Source organism: Herpailurus yagouaroundi, unplaced genomic scaffold (genome assembly GCF_014898765.1).
Source record: "Herpailurus yagouaroundi ecotype Mexico unplaced genomic scaffold, PumYag 28, whole genome shotgun sequence".
Classification (NCBI taxonomy): domain Eukaryota; kingdom Metazoa; phylum Chordata; class Mammalia; order Carnivora; family Felidae; genus Herpailurus; species Herpailurus yagouaroundi.
In genome coordinates, this window is record NW_024412376.1 from 135,843,148 (window position 1) to 135,867,413 (window position 24,266).

Below are 24,266 nucleotides of genomic sequence, written 5' to 3' on the forward strand. Positions count from 1 at the left end.
TTTCTTTCTTTCTTTCTTTCTTTCTTTCTTTCTTTCTTTCTTTCTTTGTATAGTTTGATTTTGGTATAAGGCCTTATAAAATAAGGTGAGAAGTGTTCCCTCCTCTTTTATTTTCTGAGGAGATTTTGTAAAATTGGTGTTAATTCTTTTTTAAAAAGAATTTGGTAGAATCCGCCAGCGAAACCATCTGAACCTGGAGATTTTTCAGGAGGCTTAAATTATTCAATTTCTTTAAAAGTTACAGGACTAATTCAGAGTATCTGTTTCATCTGGGTTGAGTTTTGGTAGTAGTTTTTGAAGGATTTTTCCAGTCTTCTAATTTGTCAAATTTCTGAGTTGTCTGTATTACTCTATAATTCTGAAGTTGTAGTATTCCTTCATTAGCCTTTTAATGGCTTCCAGATCTGTAGCGATATTCCCATTTCATTCTTGATATTGGTGATTTGTGTCTTTATTTCTGTTATTCTTGCTAGAAGCTGATCAATTTATCATTTTTTTTAAAAAAACACTTGTTTTTTCCAATTCTATTTTCAATGTCATCAGTTTCTACTCTTTACTATTTTATTCCTTCTGCTTTGCCTTTTGTTTGATCTTCTTTTTCTAGTTTCTTCAAGTAGGAATTTAGATTATTGATTAGAGATTTCAGTTCTCTGTATTTTTAAATTTTCTCTAGGATATACTCATGATTTACTTGGAGTAGGTTAATTTCCAAGTGTTCATAGAAGTTCCTGTTGTTTTTCTATTATTCATTTCAAGTGTGGTTATATTATAGCCAAGGAACACATTTTGTAGGACTTCAATTTAAATTTCTTGAGGTTTTGTGGGCACCAGGGTGGCTCAGTTGGTTGAGTGGTCAACTCTTGATTTCAGCTCAGGTCAGGATCCCATGGTAATGGGATTGAGCCCTATGTCAGACTCTGCTAAGCATGGAGGGTGCTAGAGATTCTCTCCGCCTCCACCTGCTCCCCCACCCACTCTCTTGCTCTCACTCTCTAAAACAAAATAAAAATAAATTTGTTGAGGTTTCATGGTCCAGGATATGGACTATCTTGGTGCATGTTCCATGGGTGCATAGAAAAAACATATATTCCATTGTTGGTGTAATGTCTAACAGATGTATGTTAAGTCTAGTTGGTTTACTGTGCTGTCCAAATCTATGAAGAGTTTAGCTAAGCTACTCCATGGTACTGCTGCCTCAGCATCCATTGTTTGGCCAAATGGCCTTAAATTGATACCCCTCCCTCCTTCTTATAAGTGCATGCCCTAGGTAGCAGCCCAGAGTCACAAGCAAATGTAAGTTCCGGATGTGACTTCCCCAAAAGCCCTTGTGATCAACAGTCTCCCCTGCCTCCTACCACCTGTGTGCCTTATGTTCCCCTAGGATAAGATCTCTGGGGCTTACCCCACTCTTCTGGTTAGAGTTGACCAATTTGGACTTAGCCTGGGAAACCTAAAGCAGTTTATTCATGAACCCTATTTTTTCCATGAACCCTATTAACAGCACATGCCCCTGGTTGTCTCTTTGTTGTCTGAACTGTGCCTTGAACTCTCTGTGAGACCCCTCAAGACAGGCAGGTATTTCCTCCTGGACCTGTGAATAGTGAATTTCTCCATTTCAGTTCTTCTTGTTGTGTATTGTTGAACGGCAGCTCATGATCTGACACTCTGTGCCCTACTTAATAAGTGTCAATTTGATACTTTTAATTCCTTGTTGAACTTCTAATTGTTCCATACATTACTGAAAGTGGGACGCTGAGGACTTCAACTATTATTGTTGTCTATTTCTCCTTTTAATTCGGCCAGTTTTACTTCATCTATTTTGAGGCTCTGTTGCTAGGTGCGTGCTCATTGAGCATTGTTATATCTAATCAATATGCAGTCTCTCTCCCCATCCCTGTAATTTTCTTTGCTCTTTGTTTGATACCCAGACACCGAGCTTTCTTTTGGTTAGCACTTGGATGATCTTTTTCCATCCTTTCACTTTTACCTGGTTATTTCATTATATGATTATATTGAAGTGAGTTACTTACAATATATAATAGGGTCATTTAAGAATTCTAATAGTCTACGTCTAATAATATTGTCATTTACACGTTTAACGTAGTTAATTGATCTGTGTGAACTTAAATCTACCGTTTTGTTATTTTGTTTGTCCCTTTGTTCCTGTTTGTCCTTTCTTGCCACTTTCAGATTTGAACATTTTTCAGTATTCCATTTTAATTTACCTATTGTGTTTTTGTATATATCTCTGCCTATTTTTTAGTGGTTGCTCTAGATTATAACATACATATTTAATTTCACAGTCTCTTTAGAATCAGTATTTCACCACTTCAAATAATGTAGAAATCACATATAACTTTAACCTCTTCCCTTTATGTTGGGGTTGTCTTATGTACTGCATCTTAATATGCTGAACATACTATCAGACAATATGATAATTTTGCTTTCAACAGCACGTATGTTAAAGGTCTCAAAAAAAAAAGATCTATTGTATTTACCATTTCTGTCATTCTTCCTTCATTCTTGATGTTCCGAATCCTCTGCTGTCATCTGTTCTGTCCCATCTGAAGAACTTCCTTCAGCAATTCTTCTAGAGCAGGTCTGTTAGCAATAAATTCTCTTCATTTTTCCTCACCTGAGAATGTTTCCATTTCACTTCATTACTGACAGATAGTTTCACTGGGTAATGAATTTCAGCTGACTGTTCTTTTCTCTCAGCCCTTTAGGAAGCTGTGATGCTTCCTTCTGGCCTCCATGACTTATGGTGAGAAATCCACTGTCATTTAAAATGCTGTTCTTTAGCTGTTTTTTTGTCTTTAGTTTTTAGCAGTTTATAATGTATCTGAGCTAGGTTTTTTTGGACTTATTTGGACAATTTTTATAAAGCTGCTACCTTTACCTCCATCCTCTTGGCACTGGCATCTTTTGATTGCCTTTTCCAAGCAAGTTGAAACTTTCTTGATTCTTTGTATGTCAGGCAACTTTGGGTTCTATTTTGGACATTCTGAATATTATGTTTGAGACTCTTGCACCTTGTCTAAAAATTAGAGAACACTAATTTTTTTTTTTTTTTCCAAAGCAGGCAACCAACCCAGTTGGATTCGGGCCACGAGTATCAACCAGCCTTTTGTGGGTTGTGGTTTCAACATCAGTTCCATTTTCAAAGGCTTTGCAGTCATATTCGGATATGTTCCTGTATGGCCCACTCTGTGGCCCATAGGACTTGCATTATGATCTTTTAGTTCAGTTCTCAAAGTCTTTGGTATGTTTAGGATGAGATACACATATATAGCTCAGGAGTGAACCTAGGAGCTCATAAATATCTTTAGATGCTTGCTTTCCAGACCTCCTCCCTCTCTAGGATCTCCCTGGTATGTTCTGATTCCCTGGGGCTCCCTTTTTTGGTCTTCCAGCAGTAAAGTTCAGGCTCTAGTTACCCTGTAGGGTCTTGTCCTTCCCACAACTGTACCCATACCTGCCCCCAAGCAGTGGGAGGGCAGGGAGAAAAGTAAGCAGCAGGGTTTACCCCACTTTCCTGGGACCACAGCCCCTATAACTGGAGGAAGGTTACCCTCTGTCAGAGCTGTAGGCATCTGAGGGTCCTTCTTGCCGGAGCTGTTGCTGCCACTGCAGGTTGCTTGGTGGCCAGGGCATGAAAGAAGAAAGGAAGAAAAAGAAAGGAAACCGGGAAATTTCCCCAACTGTCTCCGAGCGTAAAAGGAGTTCTCTTTCCTGCAACTTGAGCCAGAACCAGAGGACTTCTCTCAGAGCTCTCTCATTTAAGTTCTGGTTTCTACTTCTGGATTTTGGCTGCCTTCAGTCCTGAGAGATTGGAAGACGAATGGGAGACTCATTACTGGTTCAGTGGTACTTCAAATTCTGGTCTTCTTCAATATGCCTACTATTTACTTTTTAAAGTCCTTAAATAGCTGTTCCATGCATTCTGCCCAGGTTTTTTTTTTTTCTTCAATATATGAAATTTATTGTCAAATTGGTTTCCATACAACACCCAGTGCTCATCCCAAAAGGTGCCCTCCTCAATACCCACCACACACCCTCAGTTTGTTCTCAGTTTTTAAGAGTCTCTTATGTTTTGGCTCCCCCTTCCTCCCACCCCCCATCAACCCTCAGTTTGTTCTCAGTTTTTAAGAGTTTCTTATGCTTTGGCTCTCTCCCACTCTAACCTCTTTTTTTTTTCTTTCCCTCCCCCATGGGTTTCTGTTAAGTTTCTCAGGATCCACACAAGAGTGAAAGCATATGGTATCTGTCTTTCTCTGTATGGCTTATTTCACTTAGCATAACACTCTCCAGTTCCATCCACGCTGCTACAAAGGTCAGCCCAGGTTTTATAGCTGTATTCAGTGAGAGAGACAGATGAATGTGCTTACTTCATATTACCTGGAATGACCTATTAAAAATTTTTTTTTCAACATTTTTATTTATTTTTGGGACAGAGAGAGACAGAGAATGAACGGGGGAGGGGCAGAGAGAGAGGGAGACACAGAATCGGAAACAGGCTCCAGGCTCTGAGCCATCAGCCCAGAGCCCGACGTGAGGCTTGAACTCACAGACCACGAGATCGTGACCTGGCTGAAGTCGGACGCTTAACCGACTGCGCCACCCAGGCGCCCCTGGAATTACCTATTTTAAGATGGATTTTCAAGCATACTCAATTTTAGGTGTTGTATTTAGTTTACATCTAGTATTTATTTTAGGTTTTGCCCTGAGTGTTAACAGCAGAAGCAATCTTAGAAATTTTCAATTGCAAACAGGTTTTAGGAGTGCAAGAAAGTATGGTGGATAGATTCATATTAGCCATCACAGTCTTGTTGAATATCTTCAATATTCCTTACATAAGCTTTCCTGGGAGTATGTGAATATAACTTACCAGGTATCACCACATGTAGCAGCTTTATTAAGCGTCTGTGATACTGCAATACTGGTTAGACTATCTTTGTGGTCACGAGCCTGAAATATCTCTTGACCAATCTCTCTAATATGAGTGGAGATGACCACAAAAATTCCACGTGAAAAGCCAATCATGATGTAGCCATCACCATACCTATAGCAACAAAGCAACAATACATTAAAAGGATGATTAACTATCATTTGCAATAAAGTAAATAAGCAAGTGCCTTAAAACTAAAGAACTACAGAATCCAATTTATCAAGGGCCACATAATATGCTAGGTAGTTTCACATATTTATTTTTTTTTTTAATGTTTATTTCTGACAGAGAGAGAGAGAGAGAGGGAGTGAGTATGAGCGGGAGAGAGACAGAGAGAGGAGGAGACATAGAATCCAAAGCAGGCTCCAGGCTCTGAGCTGTCAGCACAGAGACTGTTGTGGGGCTCAAACTCATGAACCATGAGATCGTGATCTGAGCTGAAGTTGGCCACTTAATTGACTGAACCACCCAGGTACCCCAAGTTTCACATATTAAATCATAGTTTACAATCCAGAAAATGTTACATATAGAAGTGAAAATGCTAAGGTCAAAAATGAAATATATTAGTAAGGAAAAACACACGGATATCTTTTGGTAATAAGATTTTTTTACATACCACCTATAGCAGACAATGTTACCATAGCGCTGCTGAAATTCCAGATCAATTGGACTATCTGGTTCATTCAGATTATAAAGAAACAAAGTTTTCTTGCCAACCACCACACTGATCTGCCAGAAAAGATTAAGGTACTTCGTGAAGACCAATAAGGAAATTCAAATAGCTAAATCTAATTTATGCAAACAATGAGCCAGGTTTACATTAAATGTTGTAACTAATAAGATAACGTGATTTAAAAAAATACATTCTAATATATAGTCTGGTAAGGGTCCTTGGCTTTATACACATCCAACATACCCTTTGAAAAGTACATTAAAATAGCTGGGTGTTACTTTATTTTATTTAAAAAAATTAAAAAAAATTTTTTAGCCTTTATTTATTATTGAGAGAGAGAGAGACAGAGAGAGACAGAGCGTGAGCAAGGGAGGGGCAGAGGGAGACACAGAATCTGAAGCAGGTTCCAGGCTCTGAGCTGTCAGCACAGAGCCTGACACGGGGCTCAAATTCACAAACTGTGAGATCATGACCTGAGCCGAAGTTGGATGCCTAACTGACGGAGCCACCCAGGCGCCCCTAAAAAAATTTTTTTTAATGTTTTATTATTTATTTTTGAGGGAGAGAGAGAGAGAGAGCAGAGGAGGGGCTGAGAGAGAGGGAGACACAGAATCTGAAGCAGGCTCCAGGCTCCAAGATGTCAGCACAGAGCCTGACATGGGGCTTGAACTCACGAGCTGTGAGATCATGACCTGAGCCAAAGTTGGATGCTTAACCAACTGAGCCACCCAGGTGCCCTTGGGTGGGTTAACTTTTTAAAATTCTCTACACCTCTCATTAGAGTTCTGTGCAATACAGGATTGTAAGTCTGACAAAGTTCCACTGAAACTGAATTCATATCCAGAGTATAGAGAGTTTTCCATCCTAAGAGGACATTCTGATTTTAAGCCACATTGTGTGGGTAACTGAGCTCAATTTTTTATATCATCATTCTTTCCATCACCTGCAGGTCACTGGTCAATGTTGCTAGACTAGTGTCCCTCCATTACTCACACAGTCAATATTTGATTGTAATTTTCAGTGCAGGGTTTACCTGTGTGAGGGAGGGGAAGGAGTGTATTACTTATTTGGGCTCATTAAGAGTGATGGATTTATATAAAAAGAGAAACACTGATGTATTTCCTTGATTCTACCAATTATTAAGTCACTATCAATTAAATAGCTTTTTAAGAAATTGGATCATTTAATTTAAATATATTTGTATTAATTGTAAAAATCATCTGGATTTCAGAATATTAAATTGTGGCAGGTAAAATGCATCTAAGCTATTAACAAAATAAAAAGTACAATTTCCAGAGCTCTGGTCACCATCTCCAATAGCGTGAAAAAAAAAATGATATAGAAATCAAGACTTCTATTTGTGAAGGCGCCCTCCCTGTTCTACTACCACAAGAATCGGAAGAGCAACACCCACTGCATCAGGAAGGTGCCTTCATCTGCTGTGACACCAGGCAGCTAGATGTTGCCAGCAGCAGCAAAAGCAACTTACATGCCTAAGAGACTGGAGCTTACACTGATTTAATAAATGACAGACCATAATTTATTTATCACTATACATTCTGAACCATCCTAGAAAAGGAGAAAAAATAGTCTACAAAAGTATCAAAATAACTTGGGCATGGATTTGACTTAGAATTCTTTAGAAAAATTTTTTTAACATTAATTTTGAAAAAGAGAGAGAGAGAAAGAAAGAGAAACTGCGTGCACACAAGTGGGGGAGGGGCAGAGAGAGGAGACACAGAATCCAAAGCAGGCTCCAGGCTCTGATCTGTCAGTATAGAGCCTGGTGTGGGGCTTGAAACCACGAACTGCGAGATCATGACCTGAGCTGAAGTTGGACACTAAACCGACTGAGCCCCCCCCAGTGCCCTGGTTTAGCATTCTTACTGTGCTTTCAGCAGCAGACATTCGATCATCAGTCTTCATCGTGGAAAACTGCATGTCGCTAGGCTCTGATCTCACTGACGTCTGCAGGGATAGAAATGTTATCACTATGAACAAATGCAACACTTAAATTCATTCTGAATATTAATAAAACAGGTAACTTGCTTTTACTTCTGTTATACCTGAAAATCCCACCGTGATAAACCGCTAGAAATTCTGGATGAAACGGAACACATATCTTATCAAATAGATACATTAAGCTTGAAAGAAGGTAAGGAAAATTCCCAGGGACAATAAGCAAAGATCAAACCATAAACCAAAGTATGTGTGCAACTATCCAGAGCAGTTGGTAAGGAGATAATAAAGAAGCCCATTTGATTTGGGCTGAGCTTTGAGTCAGAAGAAATGCCGAAAACATTCTTTTCAAATCAAACGTTCCTTCCTATCCTCATTATGATCTGAAGTTCAAATTTATACTTTGAGTGGTCTAGAAACTCCTTGGAGTGTTTATGAAAAGCAAATCCAAAGCCTCTTCCAAAGCTGCAAAAAAATGTCCACAGACAAGCCCTGCTGAAGATGAGCTCACAATTCAAAATGAGAAAAGTCACAAAGAAATAATGCATCAAGAGCAAAAGTCAGCAGATCTAAAAATAACAGAATTCTCAGAGAGAGATCATAAAGTAATGCTTTAAAATGACTAAACACATAAAAAGACTCATAAGTATGACAAGAGACTTTTCCTTTATAATTTTAGAGAGAGAGAGTGGTGGAGAGGGGCAGAGGGAGGGGGATAGCATCGTAAGCAGGCTCCAATGCTCAGCGTAGAGCTTGATGCAAGGCTTGATCCCACAACTCTGGGATCACGACCTGAGCTGATATTAAGAGTCAGATGCTCAACCAACTGGGCCACCTAGGCACCCTGACAAGAGACTTAAAAAAAAAAAAAAAATCCTGACAGATTTTTAAGAGAACTACAAAGTATTTTTCTTTTTTAATTAAAAATACAGCTGACCCTTGAATAACATGGAGGTCAGGATAGCCGAGCCCCTGCACAGTTCAAAATTGGCATAAAATGTTGATTCCCCAAAACTTAACTACTAATAGCCTACTGCTGACTGGAAGCCTTACTAATAACATAAACACTCAATTAATGCATGGTTTGCATGTTATGTATATTAAATACTGTATTCTTACAATAAAATAAACTGGAGAAAAGAAAACGTTATTAAGAAAATCATGGGGTGCCTGGGTGGCTCAGTCAGTTGAGCATCTGACTCTTGATTTCAGCTCAGGTCATGATCCCAGGGTCGTGGGATTGAGACTCACGTCAGGCTCCACGCTGAGCATGGAGCCTGCTTGAGATTCTCTCTCTCTCTCCCTCTGTCCCTCTTCCCCATTCACTTTATCTCTCTCTAAAAAAAGAAAAAAAGAAAGTCATAAGAGAAAATACATTTATGGTGCTGCACTATATTTATTGAAAAAAAATCCACATATAAGTAAATCTGCACCGTTCAAACCCATGTTGTTGAGGGATCAACTGTATACTTGACATACAATATCCTATTACTTCTAGGTAAACATCATAGTAGTTCAATATTTATATACTTTACAAAATTATCCCCATAAGTCTAGTACTATCTCACCATACAAAATTATTACGATATTACTGACTATATTCCCTATGCTATATATCATACCTCCATGACTTATTTATTTTGCAACTGGAAATTTGTACCTCTTAATCCTATTAATGCCTATTTTGCTCTAAAGTACTTATTAAAAATGAAAAGAAGAATCACTAAAATAAAAAAACTCAAATTTGACCAAATTTCAAGAGTAAGTGAACTGATTTGATGAAATTATCCAGAAGTTGTAGTGACAAAAAGATATTATGAAAGAGAGTTAAAGAGATAGGAGGTCCTACATATGTCTAACTGACACTGCAGAAGGACAGAATAGAAAGAGCAAGAGGTAATACCCAAGAGATAATGACTAAGAATTTTCCAGAATTGATGAAAGACAGCAATTTTCAGATTCAAGAAATAAGACAAGCCCTTAATAGGACAAATAAAAATAAATGTACACAAGTAACACTAGAGTGATCTTCAGAATAGTAAAGTCAAAATAATTCAGAGACAGTACCAAATAAAGCAATGCTTTTAATGTATGCTTTGCTTACCACAGGACAACTTAAGTAGTATGTCTAATTCTGGAAGCATATATCTTAAAGATCAGAAATGGGAAATGTATGCAGATAATGGCTGAATATAGTGACTTCCTGGGATGCTCTGTAGCAAAACATGTAAGACCATGTCTTCATTCAGTGTTGATGTCTGATATGGATACAAAAGTGTGGAGCTAAAGCATTTGAACTGTATTATCATTCTAATTCAAAAGGGTACCAAAATAGAATGCTCAAAATTTTAGGTTTCTAGGAAATATCTTTTACACTAGTTAATCTTTCTTAAGAACCACTTTAATCATGCTATGGTTCTGCTCAACATGGTTGAGTTACTTCTGCTTAACTTTCAGAGCTTTCCAGATACAGGAACCAACTTTCTTCTTCAGCCTTATTTTCTATAAATTTTCAATCAAAGCCCACATCTGCAGTCAAGTCAATCTTGAACGAGCCATAAACAAGCTTCAAGTTTTTCTTCTTATCTTTGTTCATGCTGCTTTGCGTGGGTTGAATGACAGACTGCTAAATGTCTTATGGTATCCACTAAAACAAGTTTCAGTGGGGCACACGATCGATGATCTACAGAGACTAAATTTGTAGCTTCCCTGGCAGCAGTGTGGCGTGACTATATGATTAGGTTCTAGTGATATGAATGGAAATAATAAATGCATCTTCCAGACTAGGTCCTTTAAATGTTTCTTGCACTCCACTTCTCTTTCTCCCTTCCCTGGGGTGGAAATACAGATCTGGTGCTGTTAACTATGCATATGTTAACTATGCATAGCAAATAGCAGAGCAGTAAGATGGAAGCAAGGAACCTGGGACTATGTACAGCCTTGTGAAGCAGACATGCAGAGATGATCTGCCTACCTCTCTCTGTTATATGAGAAAGAGAAAGAAGAAAAACCATCCAAACTACCATATTCTTAGAGCCCTTGTAATTTTGTGTTTTTTTTCAATATATGAAATTTATTGTCAAATTGTTTTCCATACAACACCCAGTGCTCATCCCAAAAGGTGCCCTCCTCAATACCCATCACCCACCCTCCCCTCCCTCCCACCCCCCATCAACCCTCAGTTTGCTCTCAGTTTTTAAGAGTCTCTTATGCTTTGGCTCTCTCCCACTCTAACCTCTTTTTTTTTTTCCTTCCCCTCCCGCATGGGTTTCTGTTAAGTTTCTCAGGATCCACATAAGAGTGAAAACATATGGTATCTGTCTTTCTCTGTATGGCTTATTTCACTTAGCACACTCTCCAGTTCCATCCACGTTGCTACGAAGGGCCATATTTCATTCTTTCTCATTGCCACGTAGTACTCCATTGTGTATATAAACCACAATTTCTTTATCCATTCATCAGTTGATGCATATTTAGGCTCTTTCCATAATTTGGCTATTGTTGAGAGTGCTGCTATAAACATTGGGGTACAAGTGCCCCTATGCATCAGCACTCCGGTATCCCTTGGGTAAATTCCTAGCAGTGCTATTTCTGGGTCATAGGGTAGGTCTATTTTTAATGAAGCCCTTGTAATTTTGGATCTCTCTGTTACAAGTTCATCCTATACCTTGATTTATTCAGATCATCTGTCTTTTAAATATTCCTAATTCAGCTTTCCTTGATCTCCTCCATCTCACATATATAAGACTTGTAAGCTATACCACAAAACTGGCAATCGCATAAGGCTGTGTTTTATCGTAATTAGTTCTGTCTTCTTGAGAGTAGGGTCCTATGGTTCGCAGCTTTTAAGATGATCCACAATGATCCCCACCTCCTGGTTTCTTTGTGTAATCCCCATCCCTACCCCTTGAAGTGTGGGCTGGACCCAGGGACTTACTTCTACATAACAGAATATGGAAAAAATGATTTTGAGATCAGGTTATTTATTAAGAGATTGTGGCTTAAGTTTCAAATGGCTGCTCACAATCTATTACCACCCGCTATGTTATAAGGCACTCTATGGAGAGATCCATGTGGCATGGTAATTAGGTAGGTTTCTAATCAATGGCCAGAGAGGAACTGAGGCTCTGAGCCTAACTACCTGTAAGGAACTGAACTCTTGTCAACAACCATGTGACTGAGAGTGGAAACAGATTTTTTTCCCAGTCAAGCCTTCAGATGAGACTCCAACCTTGACCAATAAAATGCAGCCTTTTAAGACCTTAATGCAGCTAGGTGTACCTGCATTGCTCATCCACAAAAACTATAAAACAATAAATGTATATTGTTTTAAACTGCTAGGTTTTGAGAGCAATTTGTTATGTAGCAATAGAGAACATAGGGTCATATTTCATATTTCTTCTAAAGTACATAGCACAGTGCCACATACCTAGTGGGCATTTAAAGAATTTGCTAGTTAATATTGCCCCAGCAATACTAAATCATAAGCCAAGTGGTCCAAAGTATAATTTACCCACTGGTGAGATTATGTAGTAGCTCTTGGTAATACAAATTCCCTTAAGGAGGAGCCACTGAGGATCTAATCAATTGTGAAATTTGAACAGCGGTAAACTTGAATCCTAAAATTAAATTTAAAATTTAATTAGGGTTAGTTTGGAAGCAATTTAACATATCAGTTAAAGTTAAATTAACATATCAGGCAGAACAGAATCCAAGTTTAGTTATTCACATTTATATTATAAACATACATATATAAAGTAAGGGTTATCTCACAAATGGACAGATGGAGTATAACCACAGAGCCGATAATCCATGCTAATACTTGATAATGGAAAATGTACAAAGGAAAATATTTGGATAAAGTAGTCCTATGAAGAAAAGTGTACTAATACATAAAAAGAAAAGCTTTTGTTGTTTAGAATATGAAGTTATTGTATACATATCTCACATAGAGATTTAAAAATTGTACAGATTAGCTTGGTAGACAAACTTCATTTCAGGGAAATTCTGAATATATTGGACCAAGGATGTTACTGTATTACCTGTCTTATCGTGTCACCTTCCTGATTGCTAACTGTAATCATTTTATCTTCACCACCTAAAGCAAGCAGATTTTCTGCATTCCAACATCCACATGTGATTCTCTTAGTGTGTTTTCCTGAAAAAGAGATGATTTTTGTACAGACACATGGGTTTCTCAAAAAAAAATTAAAAGATCTGTGATGTCTAATCTGAACATTTAGGTAATATGACATGGATATTAAACAAAGAATGTTAAACCTCATCAAAGCAGTTAGTGTCTAAGCAACCTTATTTAAAAATTTATTACCAAGTTACAAATCAATATAACAGCATAGAAGAGCAATAATGCTTTTTTTTTTTTTTTAACTGTTTAGGTGGATATTCTGCTACTTGATAAGTTTGTTTGCTTACCATGTAGCTAACCCTGTAACAATGTCTCTAAGAGAGGCAAATCCCACCGCACTCGAGTTACCTTCACTATACTCAGCTTTACAGGGTGGTAGACCCTTGGTATAAACAGATTCAACATTCACAGTTTTGACTATTCATGAAAAATTAGAGGGCATTAGATTTGTGATAATACTGAGGTGCAAATCTGAATGTGTCCTAGTGAGACTTGTGTTAAGAACTGAGTCACTTAACTAGTAAGGGATATTAGATAGAACCACTATGTATCAGGAAACTTTTTTGCTGAGGAGTCTAGCCAGTGCAAAAACTGTATTTGGGGAGGCAGAGAATTACATACTTGACACTGTGAGATTTATTGAAGGTCCTAGCATAAATCCTGGAGTCGCAAGATTAATTCTACAATGAGAAATAGAATGGTTAAGTATACATACTCTGGAGCCAGACTGCCTAGATTTGAAACTTGGCTCCACCGCTTACTGTGAGCTACTTAACATTTCTATTCCTTAGTCGCATACCCATATATTGGGGATAAGAGTAGGGCCAATCTCACAGAGCTGAGGATCAAATGAGTTCAAGCACTTAGAAGAGTGCCAGGCATAAAGAAAGTGCCATATAAGTTTAGCTATTATGGCTGCTTTTGAGAGCAGAGACCACACCATTCTTTCCACGCCTTACAGAACTTAATACAGTACCCATGCAGGAAGTAAGTTCTAAGCAAGTAGTTATTAAGTGAGTACAATCTGAGGCAGGAGTGTGCCAGGTATGTTAGAGGCTCAGCAAGGAGGACAGTGTGGCTGGAGCAGAGGAAGTGAGAAGATGAGATGAAATCAGAGTTTGCAAGCACCAGGTCATACAGGCCTTGGCTGGCCGTTGTGAGGACTCTGGCTTTGACTCTGGGTCAGATGGAGGACCATTGGAAAGGTCTGAGAAGAAGGCTCACTCTGGCCCCTAGTTGAGAATATTCGATAGTGGGGCAAGAGTTGAAGCAGGGAAACAAGTTAAGAGATTGCAGAAATTCAGTGGAAGATGTTTGAGGCTCACAGATAGCGGAACAGGACAGGTGGTGAGAAGAGGCTGGATTATGGAGATATCTGAAGATAATCCTGTAAGATTTTCTGGCAAATTAGATATGGAGGGTATGAGAAAGAGGAAGAGTCAAGACTAAGGGTTAGCCTGAAGATCTAAAATGATGAGATGTCACCAATGGTGAGAGGGACAGCCGTGTGTCCAAAGGGTTTTAAAGATATTAAATTTGAAGTATTTATTAGATATCTCATCAGAGATGCTGAGTAAGCAGTTGGATATAGGAGTCTACAAATTGGAAGAGATAAACATGGGAGTCGTCAGGATACAGATGACATTGCCAATCAGGAGGCCAGAGCACAAAAGTGAAGGGAGCATTCAGAGAAGACACTGAGATGTAGTAGAGTTTTCTGATTAGAAATTAAGGGACTTGGGTGCTACATTGGAACTGGGCCCAGAGAGATGGGCATGAGGAGGGAAAAAAGAGTGCACAAAGCGAGGTGGGAAAATCTCAAAGACAAATTCCTTTCTATACCCGAGAAAGGGAGAAGAACATCTCTCCCTCCTCCTTCCTGTATACCTCAAGGCCTCTTTGCTTGCAGTGCTCAGAACTCAGGTTGGCCTTAACATCAAGAACAGTTAACATGTTTTGTGTGCCTACTTAAAGTGTTCTGGGCACTTTACATGTACTGACTTATGTAATTAATACTGACTCACAGATGCTCTAATATGGTAACTGGGGTCTGAACCATGTTATTGAGAGGCTTGCAACATTTAATTAAACTGTAGTAAATGAATTTCATGTATATAAGAACCATGCAATGAGAAAACTGCCCGTGTCTAGTCTAGTTGAGGAAATAAATCAGTGTGAGATGAAACGTGGTAACAGATTTTAGTTACTGTGAAATGTTGACAGATCATGCTACCATGCGGCAGCTACCTGGAGTGGAAAAGCTTGGATTTAGGAAAGTGAGTCATTTAAAAGGAAAAAAGGCAGTCACAAATCACAGCCAACTCTGAAAGAGGCAGCTACTATATATTTAGCTAAAGATACAAAATTAACTTGAATCTCCTTAGGCCCATTTTTCACAGTTAATAAATGACTGAGAACAGACTCATATTCATATTAAATACGAAGATCACATATAAAATCATGAACATATGACAAATGCCTGACACAAAATAATCATGCTTTGATGAATTATTTTCTTATACATCAGGTGTCAAAATTTCTGGGGCCTGTAAATTAATTGGCAGGATATTCCTACAGATGAACTGGGATACAAAAAATGCCTAACTGAAGTCAAATAGACAATTTGTATGGTGAAAGTTGTTTTTTATAACTCAAAATAGTTTTTTTAGTTTTTCAAATGGATCAATAACATTACCTTTTGTCTGGAGTACTAAAAATATTAATATTAAACAGACATATATGTGAAAAAAATGAAATAATTAAATATCCTCAGTTGAAAGGTACTTTCTCAAGTATTCTGTGGGTACTCTTATCTTCAGGGTTTAATTTCTTCCTTAGCAGTAAATTATAATTCTTCTGGCCACATGGGTATAATTAAGCCTACTAGTTTCACCATTTACTAGCATGATGTTACAATAATTAAGAATAGATCTGTTTCTTCTTGGGTATTCAGAAGGCAGATGCTAAGTAACCAGAGATTGTGGGAATCAAAGAGCCTGAACCAAGAATGTCAAACAAGGAACGACACACTGTAGTCATATACCCTGAGGCAAATGTAATTCCCAGTGCCTACATAGGCTAACTTGGTGTTTGGAGAGAGTAAGAGGTTAGAATTAATATCTAGGTATATTCTCACCAAACAGTCACCAAATGTTTTAGTCCATCTACTGATGTGTTGATATGAACATGAGCTATTCCATGTCCACAGTTCTCAATCTGGGTGAGAAAGGGACAAATGGAAGCCATCCTATTAATGTCCTGGTGTCCACAGGCACAGGTGGACCTTAGAGAGACATTCATTCTATTTAGCCTGGGTAATTCTTAGGAGACAGTATAGATGGATCTTGAAGTTTAGCCAGATATAAGGCTTGACCAGGGGAGCCTCACTACTACACAATTTGCCTTGCAATATCAGCAAAATCTAAGGCAGTAAAATATATTACATTAATGTAAAGCATCTCAAGTATTTAGCAGTGTTTCCAGCTATAACCTACCCAGCACAGGAATCTTTCGAGATGTCTGACGATTATAAATAAGCAAATTTCCTTTAACAGTTCCAACAGCCAGGAAACTTCCAATTTTTGACCAAAGAAGGAAAGACATTTGATCCCTATAACATTAAAATATCAATTACTAAAAAAAATTCACAATCATAACCTCCAAACAGATCCTTTAAAAAGTATTTCATGAATAATTTTAATATCTACTTAGGAGCTGAAGTACAAAATTACAACTTAATGCTTTAGAACAAAAACTAAGTGCTAAAGATATTTTGGAGATGCTAGAAGGTGATCTTACTGTCAGACCTACAAATTCAGTGCAGACCTACTAATATGTAATAAATAAAAATGTAAGCCATGATGGAATCTCAAATTTGGTTAAGATGATTCATGATGAGATGGTTTAATTAGTCTAATGACAGTTGTAAATGTGGTAAAAATCTTAATGGATGAGAACACCTCATGCTTTCAAAAAAGTAGGTCCAATAACACGGTATATTAAACTGGAAACATCATCGACAATTCATCGCCTTAAATAAAACTTATATTTTCCAACTCTGTCACTTTTTAAAGTTTTTATGTAAATTCCAATTAGTTAACCGCAGTAGAATATTAGTTTCAGGTGTGCAATATAGTGATTCAACACTTGGATACATGACTCAGCGCTCATCATGACAACTGCACCCCTTAATCTCCATCACCTCTTTTGCCCATCCCTCCAGAAACCTCCCCTCTGGTAACCATCAGTTTGTTCTCTATAGTTAAGAGTTTGTTTCTTGGTTTGCCTCTCTTTCTCTCTCTTTTCTTGTTTTGCTTGTTTTGTTTCTTAAATTCCACATATGAATGAAATAATATGGTATTTGTCTTTCTCTGACTTATTTCACTTAGCATTATATTCTCTAGCTCCTGATCAATGTCACTGCAAATGGCAAGGTTTCATTCTTTTTTATGGCTAAGTAATATTCCGTTGTGTTTATGTATGCACATAAATACATATATACCACATCTTCTTCATCCATTCATCAATCAATGGAACTAACACTGTTTCCATAATTTGGCTAATGTAGATAATGTTGCTATAAACATCAAGGTGAACATACCCTTTCGATTTAGTGATTTTGTACTCTTTGGGTAAATACCTAGAGTAGTATGATTGAAGGATCACAGGGTAGTTCTATTTTTAACTTTTTGAGAAACCTGCATACTATTTTCCACAGTGGCTATACCAGTTTGCCTTCCTGCCAAAGTTCCCATTTCTCCACATCCTCACCAACATCTGTTGTTTTTCATTTTAGCTATTCTGACAGGTATGAGGTGATATGTCATTGTAGTTTTGATTTGCCTGATAAGTGATGTTGAACATCTTTTCATGTGTCTATCAGCCATCTGTATGTTTTCTGCCCATTTTTTAATTGGATTATTTATGAGGTGATGGATTTTATAAATGCTTTATATATTTTGGATATTAACCCTTTATTGGATGTCATTTGCAAATATCTTCTTCCATTCTATAAGTTGCCTTTAGTTTTGTTGATTGTTTCCTTCATTGTGCAGAAGCTTTTTATTTTAATGTAGTCCCAAGAGTTTATATTTTGTTTTGTTTCCCTGCCCTCAGGAGACATCAAGAAAGAAGTTGCAGGGTGCTTGGATAGGTCAGTTGGTTAAGTGTCGACTCTTTTTTTTTTTTTATAAATATATTTTTTAAGTTTATTTATTTATTATTAAGAGGGTGAGAGCACAGCTGGGGAGGGGCAGAGAGAGAGGGAGTCAGAATCTGAAGCAGGCTCCAGGCTCTGAGCTGTCAGCAGAGAGCCCAATGCAGGTCTCGAACCCACAGACCATGAAATCATGACCTGAGTGGAAGTCAGACACTTAACTGACCAAGCCACCCAGGTGCCCCTAGTATCTGACTCTTGATTTAGACTCAGGTTGTGATCTCACGGTTGTGAGATTGAGCCCCACTGTTGGGCTCTGTACTGGGCATGGAGCCTACTTAAGATTCTCTCTCTCCTTTTCCCTCTGCCCCTCCCCCATGCACTCTCACACACACTCTCTCTCTCAAATTAAAAAAAAAAGGTGCAGCAGCAGATGTCAAAGAAGTTACTGCCTGTGCTGTCTTCTAGGATGCTTATGGTTTCAGGTCTCACATTTAGGTCTTTAATCCATTTTGAATTTATTTTTGCATATGGTGTAAGAAAGTTGTCAAGTTTCATTCTTTTGCATGTTGCTATCCAAGTTTTCCCAACACCGCTGGTTGAAGACACTGTCTTTTTCCCACTGGGCATTTTTTCCTGCTTTGTTGAAGATTAATTAATCATATAATCATGGGTTCATTTCTGGGCTTTCAATTCTGTTCCGTTGATCTATGTGTATTTTTTTGTGCCAGCACCATACTGTCTTGATGATTACAGCTTTGTAATATAGTTTGAAGTCCAGAATTGTGACGCCACCAGCTTTGCTGTTCTATTTTAAGGTTGGCTATTCAGGGTCTCTGGTGGTTCCACACGGATTTTAGGATTGTTTGTTCTAGCTCTGTGAAGTTGTTGGTGGTATTTTGATACAGATTGCATTAAATGTGTAGATTCCTTTGGGGAGTATGGACATTTTAACAATATTTGTTCTTCCAATCCACGTGCATGGAATATTCCATTTCTTGGTGTCATTTTCAATGTCTTTCAGAAGTGTTCTATAGTTTCCAGAGTACAGATCTTTCATCTTTTTCCTTAGGTTTATTCCTAGGTATCTAGGATTTTGGTGCAACTGTAAATGGTATTGATTCCTTAATTTCTCTTCTACTGCTTCATTATTGGTGTACAGAAATGTGACAGATTTCTGTACATTGATTCTGGCAACTTTACTGAATTCGTGTATCATTTCTAGCAATTTTTTGGTGGAGTCTTTCAGATTTTCTACACATAGTACCTTGTCATCTACAAATAATGGAATGTTTACTCTTTCCTTATTGATTTAAATGCCTTTTATTTCTTTCTATTGTCTGATTTTTTGTGACTAGGATTTCCAGTACTATGTTGAATAAAAGTGGTGAGAGTAGGGGCACTTGGGTGGCTCAGTTGGTTAAGTGTCCACTTCAGCTCAGGTCATGATCTCATAGTTTGTGGGTTTGAGCCCCACATCAGGCTCTGGGCTGACAGCTCAGAGCCTGGAGCCTGCTTTGGATTCTGTGTCTCCCTCCCTCTCTGCCCCTTTCCTACTCAAGCTCTGTCTCTGTCTCTCAAACATAAACACTGAAAAAATTAAAAAAAAAAAAAAAAAGTTTGAGCTGGACATCCTTGTCTTGCTCCTGACTTTAGGGGAAAGGCTCTCAGTTTTTCCCCATGGAAGAGGATGTTAGCTGTGGGTTTTTCATATATGGCCTTTATTATGAGGTATGTTTCCTCTAAGCCTACTTTGTTGAGCATTTTTATCATGAATGGATGTTGTTCTTTCTCAAATGCTTTTTCTGCATCTATTGAAACAACCATATGGTTCGTACCCCTTCTCTTATTGATGTGATGTATCATATTGATTGATTTGCAAATAGTACACTTGCAACCCAGGAATAGTTCCCACTTGATCATGGTGAATAATTTTTTTAATGTTTTGTTGAATTCAGTTAGCTAGTATTTTATTGAGAATTTTTGCATCCATGTTCATCAGGGATATTGGCCTATAGTTCTCTTTTTTAGTGGAGTCTTTATCTGGTTTTGGTATCAAAAGAATGCTGGCCTCATAGAATGAACTTAGAAGTTTTCCTTCCTTTTCTATTTTTCTGAAATAGTTTGAGAAAACTAGGCCATAAGTCCTCTTTAAATGCTTTCTAGAATTTGCCTGTGAAGCCATCTGGTCCTGGACTTTTGTTGGTTGGGAATCTTTAAACTGCTGGTTCAATTTCTTCGCTGGTTATCTGTTTGTTCAAGTTTTCTATTTCTTCCTGTTTCAGTTTTGGTAATTTATATGTTTCTAACAATTTAACCACTTCTTCTAGCTTGTCCAATTTGATGGCATATGGTTTTTCATAATATTCTCTTATAATTGTTTGTATTTCTGTGGTGTTAGTTGTTATTTCCCCTCTCATTTGTGATTTTACTCATTTGGGCCCTTTCTCTTTCCTTTTTGGTAACTTTGGCTGAAGGTTTATAAATTTTATTTAGTTTTCTCACAGAATCAGCTCTTGCTTTCATTGCTCTGTTCCACTGGTTTTTGTTTGTTTGTTTGTTTGTTTTTTTAGTTTCTACATCATTTATTTCTGCTCTAATCTTTATTATTTCTTTCCTTATGCTGGCTTTAGGCTTCATTTATTGTTCTTTTTTCTAGCTTCCACTAGGTGTAAGGTTAGGTTATTTAAGGTTTTTCTTGCTTCTTGAGGTACACCTGGATTATTATATACTTTCCTCTTAGGACCACTTTTGCTGCATCCCAAAGGTTTTGGACCATTATGTTTCCAATTTGTTTCCATGTGCTTTTTTATTTCTTTTATTTCCTGGTTGACCAATTCGTTGTTTAGTAGCATGTTATTTAATCTCCATGTATTTGTTGTCTTTCCAAATGTTTTCTTGTGCTAACTTCTAGTTTCACAGCATTGTGATCAGAAAAGGTACATGGTAAGACTTCAGTCTTCTTGTATATGTTGAGGCCCATTTTGTGACCTAATATATTATGTATTCTGGAGAATGTGCCATGTGCACTTGAAAGAATATGTATTCTGCTATTTCAGGATGGAATATTCTGAATATATCTGTTAAGTCCATCTGGTCATTCAAAGCCATTGTTTCCTTTTTGACTTTTTGTTTAGATGATCTGTCCATTGGGGTGCCTGGATGGCTAGGTTGGCTGAGTGTCTGACTTTCGCTCAGGTCATGATCTTAGGGCTAATGGGTTTGGGCCCTACATAGGGCTTTGCACTGGCAGCACAGAGCCCACTCAGATTCCCTGTCTTCCTCCCTCTGCCCCTCCCTCACATTAAAAATTTTTTTGATGATCCATTGGTGTAAGTGGGGTGTTAAAGTCCCCTACTATTATTGTATTATTATCGATTAGTTCCTCTATATTTGCTATTAATTGTTATATATATTTGTGTGCTCCTAATCTGAGTGCACAAATATTTATAATTGTTAAATCTTCTTATTGGATTGTCCCCTTTATTATTACATAGGGTCCTTCTTTGTCTCGTTACAGTCTTTGTTTTAAAGTCTAGTTTGCCTAGGGGTGCCTGACTTCAGCTCAGGTCATGATCTCGTGGTTCAGGAATTCAAGCCCTGCATTGGGCTCTGTGCTGACAGCTCAGACCCTGGAGTCTGCTTCGGATTCTGTTTCTCCCTCTCTCTGTCCACCCCCAGCCCCACTCACGCTGTAGCTCTATTTCTCAAAAATAAACATTTAAAAAAGTTATAAATAAAGTCTAGTTTGTCTGATAAAAGTATTGCTACTCTTTCTTTTGACACCCATTTGCATGATAAGTGTTTCTCCATCCCCTCACTTGTAATCTGCAGATGTGTTGAGGTCTAAAATGAGTCTCTTATATGCAGCACATAGATGGGTCTTGCTTTTTTATCCATTCTGACATCCTATGTCTTTTTTTCTTAATGTTTATTTTGAGAGAGTGCACACATGCAAGCAGGGGAGGGGCAGAGAGGGAGAGAAGAATCCCAAGTACCCTCCATGCTGTTAACATAGAGGCTGACGTGGGGCTGGATCCCACAAACTGTGAGATTATGACTTGAGCTGAAATCAAGAGTTGGATGCTTAACTGACTTAGCCACCCAGGGGCCCCATAATATGCGATGTCTTTTGATTGGAGCATTTAGTCCATTTACATTCACAGTAATTTATGATAGTTGTGTTATTTATTGCCATTTTATTACTTGTTTTGTAATTGTTTCTGGAGATTTTCTCTGATTCTTTCTTGTCTTTCCCTCTTTCATGTTTTGCTGATTATCTTTAGTGATATATTTGGATTTCTTTATTCTTTGCATGTTTATTAGTGGTATTTGGTATATTGTTACCATTAGGTTTGTATAAAACCTCTTTTGCAAATAGCAGTCTATATTAAGTTGATGGTTGATTAAATTTTAACCCATTCTTTTCTCTTCTCCTCCCCAAGTTTTAGGTATATGTTATTATATTTCATATCCTTTTTTGTGAGTTCCTTGACTGATTTTTTTACAGAAATGTTCATTTTTACTATTTTTGTGTTTCCTGTCTTTATACTGTCACTTTTGGTTTCTCCTTTCCATTCAAAGAGTCCTTTTAATATTTCTCACTGGGCTGGTTTAGTTGTCACGAACTCCTTTAGTTTTGTTTGGGAAATTCTCTATCTCTCCTTCTATTTTAAATGATAGACTTGCTGGACAGAGTGTTCTTGGCTGCAGATTTTTCCTGTTCAGCACTTAGCACTTTTTTTTTTTAATTTTTAAATGTTTATTTATTTTTGAAAGAGAGAGACAGAGTGCAAGTGCGGGAAGGGCAGAGAGAGTGGAAAACACAGAATCCGAAGCAGGCTCCAGGCTCTCAGCTGTCAGCACAGAGCCTGATGCAGGGCTTGAACTCCTGAACTGCAAGATCATGACCTGGGCTGAAGTTGGATGCTTACCCAACAGAGCCACCCAGGTGCTCCTCCTGTTCGGCACTTTGAAGATATCATGCGCTCGCTTCTAGCTTGCCAAATTTCTGTTGAAAAATCTTCTGCTAGCCTTATGAGTTTTTCCTTGCAAGTTAAGGACTTTTGTCTTGCTGCCTTTAGTATCTTTTCTTTAGCATTATATTTTGCAATTTAATTACAGTATGTCTTGGATTAGGCCTGTTTGGGTTGGTTTTGATGGGAGTTCTCTGTGCCTCTGGATCTAGATGCCTGTTTCCTTCCCCAGGTTAGGTAAGTTTTCAGCCATTATTTCTTCAAATACATTTTTTGCCCCCTTTTGTCTCTTTTCTTCTTCTGGGACTTCTATAATGGGAATGTTATTATATCTGATGGAGTCACTGAGCTCCCCAAGTCTATTATCATGTTGTATAACTCTTCTTTCTTTTGTTCAGCTTCATTACTTTCCATTACTTTGTCTTCTAGGTCACAATTTGTCCCTCTCAGTCTTCCAGCCTGTTGTCCACTGCATCCAGTGTGTTTCTAATCTCATTTATTGCACTCTTCATCTTTTTTTTTTTTTAACTCTTTTGTCTCTGTGGGATGGGTCTCACTGATGTCTTTTCTCAAGCCCAGTGAGTATCCTTATGATTGTTGCTTTAAATTCTCCATCAGGCATGTCATTTATATCTATCTCACTTAGATCTCTGGCCGTGACCTTATCTTGTTCTTTTGTTTGGGATAAATTCTTTGTCTTCTCATTTTTTTCTAAGTCTCTGCCTTCTTTTGTGTGCTATTAAAGCCAGTTAAGTCTCCTGCTCCTGAAACTAATGGTCTTATAAAGAAGACATCACATAGCACTCAGGGCCTGGTGCTTCAGGGAGTGCTTCCAGTGTGTATGCATGCACTGTGCTGTTGTGTTTTGGCTGCCCCATCCTTCAGTGAGTCATCTGCAGGGCTCTGCTTGACTTCTATGCACAATGTTTGGTCCCTGACCTGATGTGGCAAGTTTTACTCTGCTTGTGACATGAGACCTGTCACTATTTCCACCAGAACTGAGGCCCTGCAGCACTCTCTGCTTAGGAGACACGGTGTGGGCAGAGGTTTGTGATGGTCTTCTGGGGGAGTGCCCTGCCACACTGGGACTGAGGTAAGTGTGACTGAGAAAAGCAGTTCCACTGGAGCACAGGGGGTGCTTAATAGAAGTTAGGCAGCCAGTATCCATGCTGCACTGCTTCCACAGGTGACTGTGTTTATGCTGTGGAGAGAGAAATGGCACTGACCAGCTCCTTTGTTCCTGGAGATGTATCTCCGTGAATGCTGTCTCTCGCGGACATGCTCTAAGAAGAGCAAATGATCTCCCAATTTTGTGGCCCAGTCTCTCTTCAGATTGCTGTTGCCATGCTGTATGCCCCAGGTTGTTTACCTGCCTTCTCTCAAGGAGCAGGGCAGTACCCTCTAGGCTC

General features: G+C 38.2%; 1 protein-coding gene across 4 annotated transcripts in view; it reads right to left on the minus strand.

The window, feature by feature from the left end:
* WDR19 (WD repeat domain 19) overlaps nt 1–24,266 on the minus strand; it is a 113,584-nt gene that overhangs the window by 80,726 nt on the left and 8,592 nt on the right. For all 4 annotated transcript variants that reach the window (XM_040485538.1, XM_040485530.1, XM_040485519.1 and 1 more), the window contains exons 5-9: nt 16,221–16,336; nt 12,623–12,738; nt 7,509–7,589; nt 5,565–5,677; nt 4,889–5,062 (exon numbers count right to left, since the gene is read on the minus strand). In XM_040485538.1, the coding sequence (XP_040341472.1) occupies nt 4,889–5,062; nt 5,565–5,677; nt 7,509–7,589; nt 12,623–12,738; nt 16,221–16,336 (600 nt within the window). The remainder of the gene's footprint in view (nt 1–4,888; nt 5,063–5,564; nt 5,678–7,508; nt 7,590–12,622; nt 12,739–16,220; nt 16,337–24,266) is intronic.